This window comes from Anomaloglossus baeobatrachus, chromosome 5 (assembly GCF_048569485.1).
Source record: "Anomaloglossus baeobatrachus isolate aAnoBae1 chromosome 5, aAnoBae1.hap1, whole genome shotgun sequence".
Classification (NCBI taxonomy): Eukaryota; Metazoa; Chordata; class Amphibia; order Anura; family Aromobatidae; genus Anomaloglossus; species Anomaloglossus baeobatrachus.
Window position 1 is genome coordinate 74,167,991 of NC_134357.1, and position 12,844 is coordinate 74,180,834.

General features: G+C 48.1%; 1 protein-coding gene across 2 annotated transcripts in view; it reads right to left on the minus strand.

Moving 5' to 3' along the window:
- SFXN3 (sideroflexin 3) overlaps positions 1-12,844 on the minus strand; it is a 50,169-nt gene that overhangs the window by 14,934 nt on the left and 22,391 nt on the right. For both annotated transcript variants that reach the window (XM_075352310.1, XM_075352311.1), the window contains exons 5-7: positions 7,692-7,767; positions 4,474-4,559; positions 759-886 (exon numbers count right to left, since the gene is read on the minus strand). In XM_075352310.1, coding sequence (XP_075208425.1) covers positions 759-886; positions 4,474-4,559; positions 7,692-7,767 — 290 coding nt within the window. The remainder of the gene's footprint in view (positions 1-758; positions 887-4,473; positions 4,560-7,691; positions 7,768-12,844) is intronic.

The window sequence follows — 12,844 nt, forward strand, 5'->3', positions numbered from 1 at the left end:
TCAAACATTATGAACCAGAATGATGAATGTGGCGCACTTGGAAACTGCCCAGAATATGTGCCTCTTTTTAAACATGGCGCATATTTTAGTCTGTCCCTAGATAGAAAAATTAAATCTACACCAACAATGAGCCAGTTTTCTAACACACGGTAAATTGTGGCAATTTTGGTCCAATAGATCACAACTCTTTGGATAAGGCTTTCACGCTTTTTGAAAGAAATGCCAAGACGTGCAAGAGGTGAACAGGTGGGAAATTTGCATAAAATATCACTTGCACCAAATTCTACGACTTTCTATATGCCAGTATTCTGGTCTAGAGGGGATGTACAGGGGATAATAAATTCCTCCCTAATTTTAGCCTGTATTAGAATTAGAAAGTATTGATGGTAGTCCCATTGTATCACAAAAGTAGCTGTTTTGCCCTAAGTTTTTGCCATTGAAATTAATTTTTCGTCTATTTATATTTCGTTTCTATTTTATTTGTAATAATTTACAGTTTGTCCATAAATAACTGTAAAAGTCAAAGTTCAAAGAATTTCTGAATAGCATTACATGACCCTTGCAAAAGTTTAAAAGCTCCACTCCGCATAGTAAAATATAATTTACCCAATGAAATGCCAAATTTTGCAGTAAGTGAACTCAACAAAGGGAGAAAATCTTCTGGAAAGTTCATCAAATACTTTAGTGATTTCACAAAGAAATTAGAACCTCTGTAGGACACAATACAGTTCTTTAAGGTGAAATCTTACAAGACATACCCATAGCAGGGGCAGCCATGCCAATCCGAGATACCACCACTTGGGCAATGGCTTGCTGGGCAGCGTTGGTAGATTCTCCCAGTCTGTTCCCGTTCTCATCTGTAATGGGGATTCCAAACTTCAGTTCTCTGTATAATACATGAGGCAGAGTAAAATTATAGAAGAATTTGTAAAAATGTAGAAAAATAGCAACAAAAGGGCCCATTACCACTCAGAGGTGGGGGCAATAAGTGATCACTGCGCATGGTGATAGTGAAGAATACAGATCAAGAAGAAGGCTTTACATAAACATCATAGGATAGTTAGATAGTGGAAGATTAGCAGGAAACTATCATTCTACACTATATCACCTACTCAAGTCATCTTCCATTTTTTTAAAATTTCTGACATGTCAAAAGTGACACGTCTGAAGTTCTTATTGGTGAGGGTCCAGATGCTGAAAACTCTACTGATCGTTGAAACTATCAGCCTCCACACACAATGGATGAAAGAGTGTGCCGAAAGGCCGATCTGATTGGTGCCATATTGATTGGAGCCTCCCAACTCTTCCACAACAAGGTGAACGTGCAACGTCCAATCCTTTGATTTTCGGGGGAGATAAGTTATTGCCATAGGTGTCTGGCAGTGGCTTTTTCCTCCTTTCTGTTGCAAATACATGAACATTCAGCTGAGCATAGCACTTATATGTATCGAGGATTCATGAGAGGGCTGTCTGCCGAGCGATTGTTGGGTCATTGGCTAAATCATGTGTATCACCAGCTTAAGGGGCATTGGTGCTCAGGCGAGTCACTTACCCTTCAGCTCTATTTAATCACACGATTCTCACACTGCTGTGCCCAGGTCTCTAATTAGTGCCCAACATAGCTGAAGGAACACAGCACTTAATTGTGCCTATGCCCCATAATTTCCAAGATCAGTTGGCATCTTTAAACAGAAGATTCTTAGCCTAATTTTTCACATGTAGCTAAAATATATCTTTGTACCGTGTTAGCCAATAGAGATAAAAAATTGTTTAAAAGAACAGAGAGTCCTCAGTGGTTGATACCTTTTAATGGCTAACTGCAAAGATGGTAATAATAGCAAGCTTTCGAGACTACTCAGGTCTCTTCATCAGGCATGGTATAACACAAAATCTGAAGTCACATATTTATACACAACAGGACTTATAATAGAGCAGTAAATAAAACAAGTTATGTGAAGCAGAACTATCAGCATGGCAAGGGGACAAACTGTTGTGGCCATAAATATTGCAGCAGTTCATAGAAAAGCAGTGTGAAAGTATTATTGTCCTCTGATTGGGGTCTGGTCCGGGTTGTGATGCCCCCAAATGCTCTGAGGAGCACATCTCTTAATTGATGTAAAAAGACATAAATCCATGTGACACATTCATTTCTGCTCTGAATGTGTCAAAGGCCATCATAAGTTTGTATTCCCAATTGATCATATTAGGCGCGCAAAAACAGATCAGTTATCTAAAGGAGCTATGGTAATTTAAATAGCCTGCCCGGTGTACCTGATGAAATGTTTTTGGAGTATGAGACCTGAAAATTGTCGACTCGCATTTTTGTTCACTCCAATGGATCACCTCTTACCTTGTATTAATTTAATAACTTTCTTAAGCATTGTTCGTTGGTTTTGCGTTTGGACCATTTGAAAATGTTGACGCATTCCTTCAGGATTGGCGCATCCACAGAAGCAGCCAAATTAGGTTTGAGTGAAGGTGCAATAACTGGTCCATGGGGTTCAAATTGTTACCGTACTTATATTAGACCAATTTTGTCCATTTCATTATTTTTCAGGTCAGAAGAGGAAAGTGGTGTTGATTATCGGTCACTCCTTTATTTTTTGGTCCCATGGAAGACCTACTGGGGGGTGCTATATATCTGACTCTCGATTGTAATGTATTTCAGTTGAATTGGTTTGGACTAAGGGGTACTTTGCACGTTGCAACATCGCTACTGCGATCTCGTCGGGGTCAAATCGAAAGTTACGCACATCCGGCGCCGGTAACGACGTCGCAACGTGTAAAGCCTAGAAGCACCGATAAACGATCGCAAAAGCGTCGGAAATCGGTGATCTGTGTAGTGTCGGTCATTTCCATAATTTCGCTGCAGAGACAGGTACGATGTTGTTCCTCGTTCCTGCGGCAGCACGCATTGCTGTGTATGAAGCCGCAGGAGCGAGGAACATCTCCTTACCTGCGTCCCGCCTGCAATGAGGAAGGAAGGAGGTGGGTGGGATGTTTACGTCCCGCTTATCTCCACCCCTCCGCTTCTATTGGCCGCCTGCTGTGTGACGTCGTGTGACGCCGCACGACCCGCCCCCTTAGGAAGGAGGCGGGTCGCCGGCCAGAGCGACGTCGCAGGGCAGGTGAGTGTATGTGATGGTGCCGTAGTGATAATGTTCGCTACGGCAGCTATCACAAGATATCACATCTGCGACGGGGGTGGGGACTATCGCGCTCGGCATCGCTACAATCGGCTAGCGATGTCGCAACGTGCAAAGTACCCCTAAGGGGCTTGAAATGGAATCAGTTAGGGGATGTAATTCAGGATCAAATTCTTTGTTGGAAAAGGCCTGACATTCTGATTTTACATTTGGGGGGTAACGATATTCACAAGGTTCCTACATTATCCTTACTTGCTGATATGAAGAGGGGTTTTTTGATTTGTAGAAGAATATTTCCTTGGTGCGTGCTTTTCTTTTCTGAAATTGTTCCTTGACTTTTATGGGATAGTCGCCATTTGTTGTTTGTAGAAAAAAATTGCAAACGTTATCAGTAGAGGATTGGCGAACTTTTTACTTTCGCTAGGAGATGTCACCTACAGACATCTTGATTTGAAAAGTTTTGTTAAAGATCTTTACAGGGACAATTGTGTTCACCTTTCAGAGATAGGGGTTGACATTTTTAACATGGGTTTGATGAATTTAATTGAGAAGGTTGCGGTGGTATGGGGGGGCCAGGCATGCTTGAGGGTGGTCACCGCGCTATAAAGCTGAGTGGACATTGGTTGAATTTTAAGTGCTTTATAACTTTTATGAGTAATTTATGTTTATTTAATGTTTTGTAAAGTAACTGTTTAAGGCTAGTTTCACACTTGCGTTGTGCGGCATCCGTCACATTGCGTTGTGTGACGGATGCACAACTGATGCAACGGATACTGCAAAACAACGGAATCCATTGTAGCTTGTTTTTCAGCAATTTACTCAACTGAGCATGCGCAGTTTTGTAAAAACGGATCCGTCACAGGAATCCGTCAAATGACGGATTCCGATGGATTCCGCCACCATAGGCTTCCATTATAAAAATGATGGACGCCGACGGAATCCAGCACATTGCGTTTTTTTGATGCTCTAGGAAGCGCAGAAAAACACTACATGCTGGGTTCTTTCCGCCCGGCGGATGCAACGTAGCGTCGGCCGGCGGATGCAATGCAGGACCATCAGTCGCAATGCGTCGTCCCTACCAGTCCATGGGAAGCAGCGGAATCTGTTAACGGATTGCGCTGGTTTCCAAAATGGCGGATTGCGACTGAAGGAAAAAAACACGTGTGAAAGTACCCTTATAAATGCCGCTGCTTTGTATCCCCAAATATCAATGCTGCTCTCTTTTGACTTGAAGCCAAATCAAATGTGACCACCTCCTGGTTTGTTACAACTTGTCATAAAGCGATCACTACTATACATTATGCTGACCTACTGTAAAGTTACTCACCGTTGTCTCATAAGGGGGATGTTGATGCAGTTGGCGGCAGCTACAGCAGCAAAGGGCACAAAGCGTCCGATTAATGAGGGAAGATGCTGAAATACATGGAGAAAGGTTACAAAATACAACGTGGAAGCAAATTGCTCATAAAGACTTCCCTATATAAAGCTTGTATTTAATCTCCGCTTACTTTGGCTGCTTCAGCAATTTATAAATACAGTTCAAACTTATAAGATCCAAATATGAATATAATATATTCATTTGTATTTTTGCTGGTGCTCTTTTTCTAAAACTATGTTCACACGCGGCATCTTTTTTGTCAGTGCATCTTGAGTGCGTCTTAAAATGCACCAAAAAAACGCGCCGCGGCAAAAACGCAATGCTTTTTACCGCGTTTTTACCGTGTTTTTCCCGATGCGTTTTTTAAGTCAAATCTATTGACTGGAAGGGCTCACAAACGCGGTAAAAACGCAAAAAGAATTTGACATGCTGCATCTTGAAAAACACAGCCAAGATTCAGCCAACAAAACATGCCCAGTGTGGATGGCAAAGTCAAAATCTCATAGACTTTGCTGGGAGAAGGAAATGCATGCATTTTGGTGCACCAAAAACGCAGTAAAGATGCCCTGTGTGAACTTAGCCTAAAGGCCACTTTACACGCTGCGACATCGCTCAAGCGATCTCGTTGGGGTCACAGAATTTGTGACGCACATCCGGTCGCTTTAGCGATGTCGTTGCGTGTGACACCTATGAGCGATTTTGAATCGTCGCAAAAACGTTCAAAATCGCTCATCGGTGACATCACCCCCTAATCTCGATTATCGCTGCTGCTGCAGCTAGCGATGTAGATCCTCGTTGCTGCAGCAGCACACATCGCTATGTGTGACACCACAGGAACGAGGAACCTCACCTTACCTGCGTCCGCCCGCAATGAGGAAGGAGGAGGTGAGCGGGATGTTACGTCCCGCTCATCTCCGCCCCTCCGCTTCTATTGGGCGGCGGTTCAGTGACGCTGCTGTGACATCGCTGTGACGCTGAACGAACCGCCCCTTAGAAAGGAGGCGGTTCGCTGGTCACAGCGACGTCGCTAGGCAGGTAAGTAGTGTGACAGGTCCGCGCGAAGTTGTTCGCCACGGGCAGCGATTTGCCCGTGTCACACAACCGATGGGGGCGGGTACGTACACTAGCGATATCGGTCACGATATCGCAGCGTGTAAAGTGGCCTTTAGGCTGGGTTCTGAAGCACGTATTTCATGGTGCATATATAGACCAGAATGCACGGACTGATTGTGGAATACTCCTGACCTGAGGCTGTAAATTTAAGTCGCGAGAACCCCGGTCAGTTCGTGCATTGCGGTTCTTACTCGTCCATATGAACCTTGCCTTAATCTTGACTTTGGGTGGAGATTTTTGCGTCCGGTTGTGCCTTATAATAATTTGATCTTGTTCAGATGTTAGAATATACTGTATATTGGGTTATTTGGTCACATAATGGAAGTTATTGTCCAATCTGTAAGGCTCTCTTCCATTACATTCAGATCTACTACAAATTGACCCAACAACTCAATCAGTCAAGTCACAAAATTGGGACATGTGCCTTAGTAGTTTTTTCAGACTGCTAGCCTTCTTCATCTATTCCATACTAACAAAACAATAAAAATTAAAATTTTAGATTTTTAGGAGCAAAATAGTAACAATGCAGTGGCATAATAAGAATCTGCATAACTAATCATATACTAAATAGTTGCAGATCTCCCTGATACCAGTGTGGTCCTGTAATAAGAGCCACCAGTGTAACAAGACATTTTGGAAGTGGAAGGAACTGAAGCAGCTCAGCCACGAAGTGGAGACCACATTATGTTACAGAGTGGGGGACCGAGTGCTGAGGAGCAGAGGGCACAAAAGTCACCAACACTCTGCTGACTCCATAACTGCAGAGTCCAAACCTCCACCGGCATTAATATCAGCACAAACACTGCGCCCCTCTGGAAGCTTCACCGCATGGGTTTCAATGGCCGAACAGCTGCATGCAGCTTTAAATCACCAAGCTTAATGCCAAGCATGAGAAGGAGTGATGTAAAGCAGCTGTCACTGGAGCAGTAGAAATGTGCCCTATGGACTGATGAATCACATTACTCTATCTGGCAGTCTAGTTTATGCAAATAAGATCAACCTAAGGGCATTGTGCCAGTTGTAAAGCTTGGTGGAAGATGATGTTTTCAGAAGTTTGCCTCAGCCCCTCAGCTCCAGTGAAAAAAAATCTTAATTCTTCTGCATACAAGACATTTTGGACAATTGTAGCTTCTAACTTCGTGGGAACAGTTTGGGGAAGGCCATTTTCTGCTCCCAGAGATCCAAGCAAGCTCCATAAACACGATTGGGGGAGTGAGAGTTTGGTGTGGAAGAACCTGACCGGCCGCAAGAACCCTGACCTCAACCACATCCAACACCTTCAGGTTGAATTACAATGGACATTGTGAGCCAAGCCATCATATCCAAAATCTGCGTCTGACCTCACAAATATTTTTCTGGATGAACAGGCAATAATTCACATAGACAGTTCCAAAATATTCTAGAGCACCTTCCCAGTAGAGTGGAAGCTGATATAGCTACATATTCAAGGGAACCTGTCAGGTCCAACATGCACCCAGCACCACAAGCGGTTCTGGGTGTATATTACTAATCCCTGCCTAACCGTCCCTGTATACACTAGCATAGATAAAGGGATCTTTAGAAAAAGTAATTCTAAAGATCTTTTACCGTAGGCTAATGAGCGAGGGCAGTAGCCCCCTGGGTGTTGCTTCCCTTGCCAATTGCTCCCATTAGCCTGTTAGTACGCCCCTGTGGGTGTGCTATTATGCTAATGAATACGCAGTGTCACAGGATGATCTCACTCACCTCTCTGCTGTCATCGTCTCCACGGGGGATTTCGGCTCAGTGCGCATGACCCGGAGTTTGGGTCCTGCGCACTATGAAGCCGAGTGTACGCATCTTGGCTTTAAACTGAAGTAGTGCGCATGACCTAAACTGCTCGTGGTTCTAGGTGCATATTGGACCTGACAGGTTCCCTTTAATGCCTATGGATTTAAAATGGGTGTCATAAAAGCTTGTAGGTGTGATGTGTCCGCGTCAATAGTTTTGCCCTTATATTGTATCTTTATGCAGGGCAGTTCCACTGTAAAGCAGAATATGTTCACAATAAGCAGAAGCTTGCTACATCACATTACCTTGGTCAGGGCCTTGAGCCCTAGAGCAGTCACTACAGCACCGGTAGTTGCACTAACGTAGGCTGTCCCCAGCTGGCTGTAAAAAAGAGAATTTTGTTACATACCGTAAATTCTTTTTCTTATAGTTCCGTATTGGGAGACCCAGACCATGGGTGTTTAGCTTCTGCCTCCGGAGGACACACAAAGTACTACACTTAAAAGTGTAGCTCCTCCCTCTGAGCTTATACACCCCCTGGTGAGCAGACCCAGCCAGTTTAGTGCAAAAGCTGAAGAAGAATAGCCACCCACAAGTAGAACAGAGCAAGAGCCGGAACAACCGAAGACTCTGTCCACGACAACAGCCGGTGATAACACGCGGAACAAGAAATTGCCAACAGGCAACAGGGAGGGAGCTGGGTCTCCCAATACGGAACTATAAGAAAAAGAATTTACGGTAAGTAAACAAAATTCTCTTTTTCTTTATCGTTCCTTTGGGAGACCCAGGCCATGGGACGTTCCAAAGCAGTCCCTGGGCGGGAAATAAACAGAAAAACTAAGAAGTAGGCAAAACCTAACTTCACAAATGGGCGACAGCCGCCTGAAGGATGCGTCTGCCCAAGCTCGCATCTGCCGAAGCATGAGCATGCACATGGTAGTGCTTCGAAAAGGTGTGCAGGCTAGTCCAAGTGGCAGCCTGACAGACTTGTTGAGCCGTAGCCTGGTGCCTGAAAGCCCAAGAGGCACCGACAGCTCTGGTCGAATGTGCCTTGATCCCCGGCGGGGGAGGCACCTGAGTACTCTGGTAGGCGTCCGAAATGGTCGATCTAATCCAACGGGCTAAGGTCGGCTTAGAAGCAGAAAGGCCCTTGCGCCGACCTGTGGTTAGCACAAAAAGAGAAGTGCACCGCCTAAGTGCAGCGGTGCGAGACACATAGATCCGGAGAGCACGCACCAGATCCAGAGTATGCAGGGCTTTTTCAAAGCGATGAACAGGAGCCGGACAAAAGGAAGGTAGGGTAATGTCCTGGTTAAGGTGGAAAGGAGAGACCACCTTAGGAAGAAAGTCCGGAGTCGGACGGAGAACCACCTTGTCTTGATGGAAAACTAAAAAAGGTGACTCCGAAGAGAGCGCAGCCAAATCCGAGACTCTCCTGAGGGAAGTTATGGCCACCAGAAAGGTCACTTTCTGTGAAAGACGATACAAAGAAACCTCCCTAAGAGGCTCAAAGGGGGGTTTCTGCAAAACCGTGAGAACCAAGTTAAGGTCCCAGGGATCCAAGGGCCGCCGGTAAGGCGGAATGATGTGAGACGCGCCTTGCATGAAGGTGCGGACCTGAGCCAGCCGAGCGAGACGCCGCTGGAACAGAACTGACAGAGCTGAGACTTGTCCCTTAGGAGAGTTGAGGGACAGTCCTAGCTGCAGACCGGACTGTAGAAAAGACAGAAGGGTCGGCAAGGAGAATGGCCAAGGGGGATGGTCGGTAGAGCGACACCAGGACAGGGAAATTTTCCAAGTCCTGTGATAGATCTTAGCGGAGGAAGACTTACGGGCCCGAGTCATAGTGGAGATGACTTCAGGAGGAATACCAGAAGCCGTCAAAATCCAGGACTCAAGAGCCACGCCGTCAATTTGAGAGCCGCAGAATTCGGGCGGAAAAACGGACCTTGCGAGAGTAGGTCTGGACGGTCCGGGAGATGCCACGGCATCTCTACGGACAGATGGAGCAGGTCTGGATACCAAGCTCGCCTGGGCCAGTCCGGTGCAATGAGGATGACTCGACGGCCCTCCATTCTGATCTTGCGCAGGACTCTGGGCAAGAGAGCTAGAGGGGGAAACACGTAGGACAGACGAAACTGGGACCAGTCTTGAACCAGAGCATCCGCGGCGAATGCCTGGGGATCGTGGGAGTGAGCCACGTAAACAGGAACTTTGTTGTTGTGACGGGATGCCATTAGGTCCACGTCCGGAGTGCCCCATTTGCGGCAGATTGACTGAAACACTGCCGGGTGCAGGGACCACTCGCCACCGTCCACGGTTTGAAGGCTGAGATAATCTGCCTCCCAGTTTTCCACGCCTGGGATGTGGACTGCGGATATGGTGGACTTGGAGTCCTCCGCCCATTGAAGGATGCGTTGTACCTCCAACATTGCCAGGCGGCTGCGTGTCCCGCCTTGGTGATTGATGTAGGCAACCGCTGTCGCGTTGTCTGACTGGACTCGAATGTGCCTGCCCGCCAACAGGTGGTGAAAAGCTAGGAGAGCTAGAAGCACGGCTCTGGTTTCCAGCACATTGATTGAAAGGGCTGACTCGGACGGAGTCCAAGTGCCCTGCGCTCTGTGGTGGAGACATACCGCTCCCCAGCCGGATAGACTGGCATCCGTGGTGAGAATCACCCAGGACGGGGCCAGGAAGGAGCGCCCCTGGGACAGGGAGAGGGGCCGAAGCCACCACTGAAGAGAGCTCCTGGTCTGTGGCGACAGAGCCACTAACCTGTGTAAGGAGGAAGGCCGCTTGTCCCAACAGCGGAGAATGTCCAGCTGCAGGGGCGCAGATGGAACTGGGCAAAGGGAACAGCCTCCATGGACGCCACCATTTGACCCAGCACCTGCATCAGATGCCTGAGGGTATAACGGCGGGGCCTCAGCAGAGAGCGCACCGCTAGCTGGAGGGACTGCTGTTTGACTAAGGGCAACTTCACAAGTGCCGGCAAAGTCTCGAACTGCATCCCTAGGTACGTGAGACTCTGGGTCGGAGTTAGAGTGGATTTGGGCAGATTGACCAGCCACCCGAATTGGGCTAGAGTGGCGAGAGTGAGCGAGACACTCCGCTGACAGTCTGCGCTGGATGAAACCTTGACTAGAAGGTCGTCCAGGTAAGGAATCACTGCCAACCCCTGGAGGTGCAGAACCGCAATCATTGCTGCCATGACCTTGGTGAATACCCGAGGGGCCGTGGCTAACCCGAAGGGGAGAGCCACGAATTGAAAATTATCTTCTCCTATTGCAAAACGTAGCCAATGCTGGTGTGAAACTGCAATTTGCACATGCAGATAGGCATCTCTGATGTCGATGGATGCCAGGAAATCCCCTTGGGTCATTGAGGCAATGACTGATCGCAGAGACTCCATTCGAAAGTGCCGCACCTGAACATGCTTGTTGAGAAGCTTGAGATCCAGGATGGGCCGGAAGGTACCGTCCTTTTTGGGAACTAGGAAGAGATTTGAGTAGAAACCTCTGAACCGTTCCCGGGCGGGAACCGGTACAATTACTCCGTTGGCCTGCAAGGCTGCCACGGCCTGCGAGAAGGCGGCGGCCTTGGAGCAAGGGGGAGTTGAGAGAAAAAATCTGTTTGGCGGGCTGGAAGAGAATTCTATCCTGTAGCCGTGGGAGATGATATCTCTCACCCACTGATCGGAGACGTGTTGAAACCAAGCTTCGCCAAAGTGGGAGAGCCTGCCACCGACTAAGGACGTCGCCGGAGCGGGCAGAGAGTCATGAGGAGGCTGCCTTAGTGGCAGCACCTCCTGCGGTCTTCTGTGGACGCGCTTTTGGGCGCCAGTTGGATTTCTGGTCCTTGGCTGAGTTAGTGGACGAGGCCGAGGGCTTAGAGGACGACCAGTTGGAGGAACGAAAGAAGCGAAACCTCGACTGATTCCTACCCTGGGCAGGTTTCCTGGTTTTGGTTTGTGGCATCGAAGTACTCTTCCCGCCAGTAGCTTCCTTAATAATTTCATCCAGCTGTTCTCCGAACAGCCGGGACCCAGCAAAAGGGAGCCCAGCAAGGTACTTCTTAGAAGAAGCATCTGCCTTCCACTCTCGAAGCCACAATAACCTGCGGATAACGAGGGAATTAGCCGAAACCACCGCAGTTCGGTGAGAAGCCTCCAGCATGGCAGACATGGCATAAGATGAAAAAGCTGAAGCTTGGGAAGTTAAGGCAACCATTTCGGGCATAGAGTCCCTGGTGAGGGAATGCATCTCCTCTAGAGAAGCAGAGATGGCTTTGAGAGCCCACACTGCTGCAAAAGTCGGGGAAAACGCGGCCCCCGCCGCTTCATACACGGATTTGGCCAGAAGGTCAATCTGACGGTCAGTGGAATCCTTAAGGGAGGTGCCATCAGCCACCGACACAACGGTCCGGGCTGAGAGCCTAGACCCCGGAGGGTCTACCTTTGGGGACTGAGCCCACTCCTTGACCACCTCAGGTGGGAAGCGAAAACGGTCATCAGAACCACGCTTTGGGAAGCGTTTGTCAGGACAGGCCCTGGGCTTGGTCACAGCGGCCTGAAAACTGGAGTGGTTAAAGAACACACTCTTTGCTCTCTTAGGCGAGGTAAACTGTTGCTTTTCTGCCAGAGAAGGTTGCTCCTCTGATACTGGCGGATTGAGATCCAGTACAGAATTAATGGAAGCAATCAAGTCACTAAGATCTGAGTCACCCTCGGAAAGATCAATGGGGTACATGGAGTTAGCCTCCGAGCCCCCTGTAAAGGCATCCTCCTCATCCTGCGAGTCAGCTCTTGATCAGAGCCGCGGGAGGAGGAGGGAGAGGAAACCCTGCGTCTCTTCTTAGAAGGACGGGGTCTGGGCCCTGATGATGAATCCTCTGTGAGCTCCGAACCTAAGGGACCCATAGCAGTAGGGGCACCCTGTGAAGGGGGGGGGGCTGATGCATATTTATCAAAGTCCTGGACAGAAGTCCCATGGACTCAGCAAAAGACTGGGAGATAGACCTAGAAAAGGATTCTACCCAAGCCGGGGGTTCAGCCACAGGAGCAGGAGCAGCCTGAGAGACCACTGGGGGTGAGACTCCAGGCTGTGGCACCGCCAAGTTAGAGCAGACATCACAATGAGGATAGGTGCTCGGTTCAGGCAGCAGGAGCTTACATGCAGCGCATACAGAATAAAGCTTTGGAGCCTTGCTCCTCGTGTGAGACATGCTGCTGGAGTGGGGGCTCTGCAAGAGAATGAACCCCAGAGAGTATATACAGAGGTCCACAACCAGAGACCGGTTGTGGCTTACCAGACCGCTGGAGCGGTGTTGTGTGCCCTCCAGATCCCGAAGCCCGGACCCCCAAGCACAGCACTTCAGCAGGGATGCAGAGTGCAGACCAGCGCCGAGTGAACTCTGTCTGAGAAGATGGCCGCCGGAGCGAAGAGAGGGGGCGGGACTT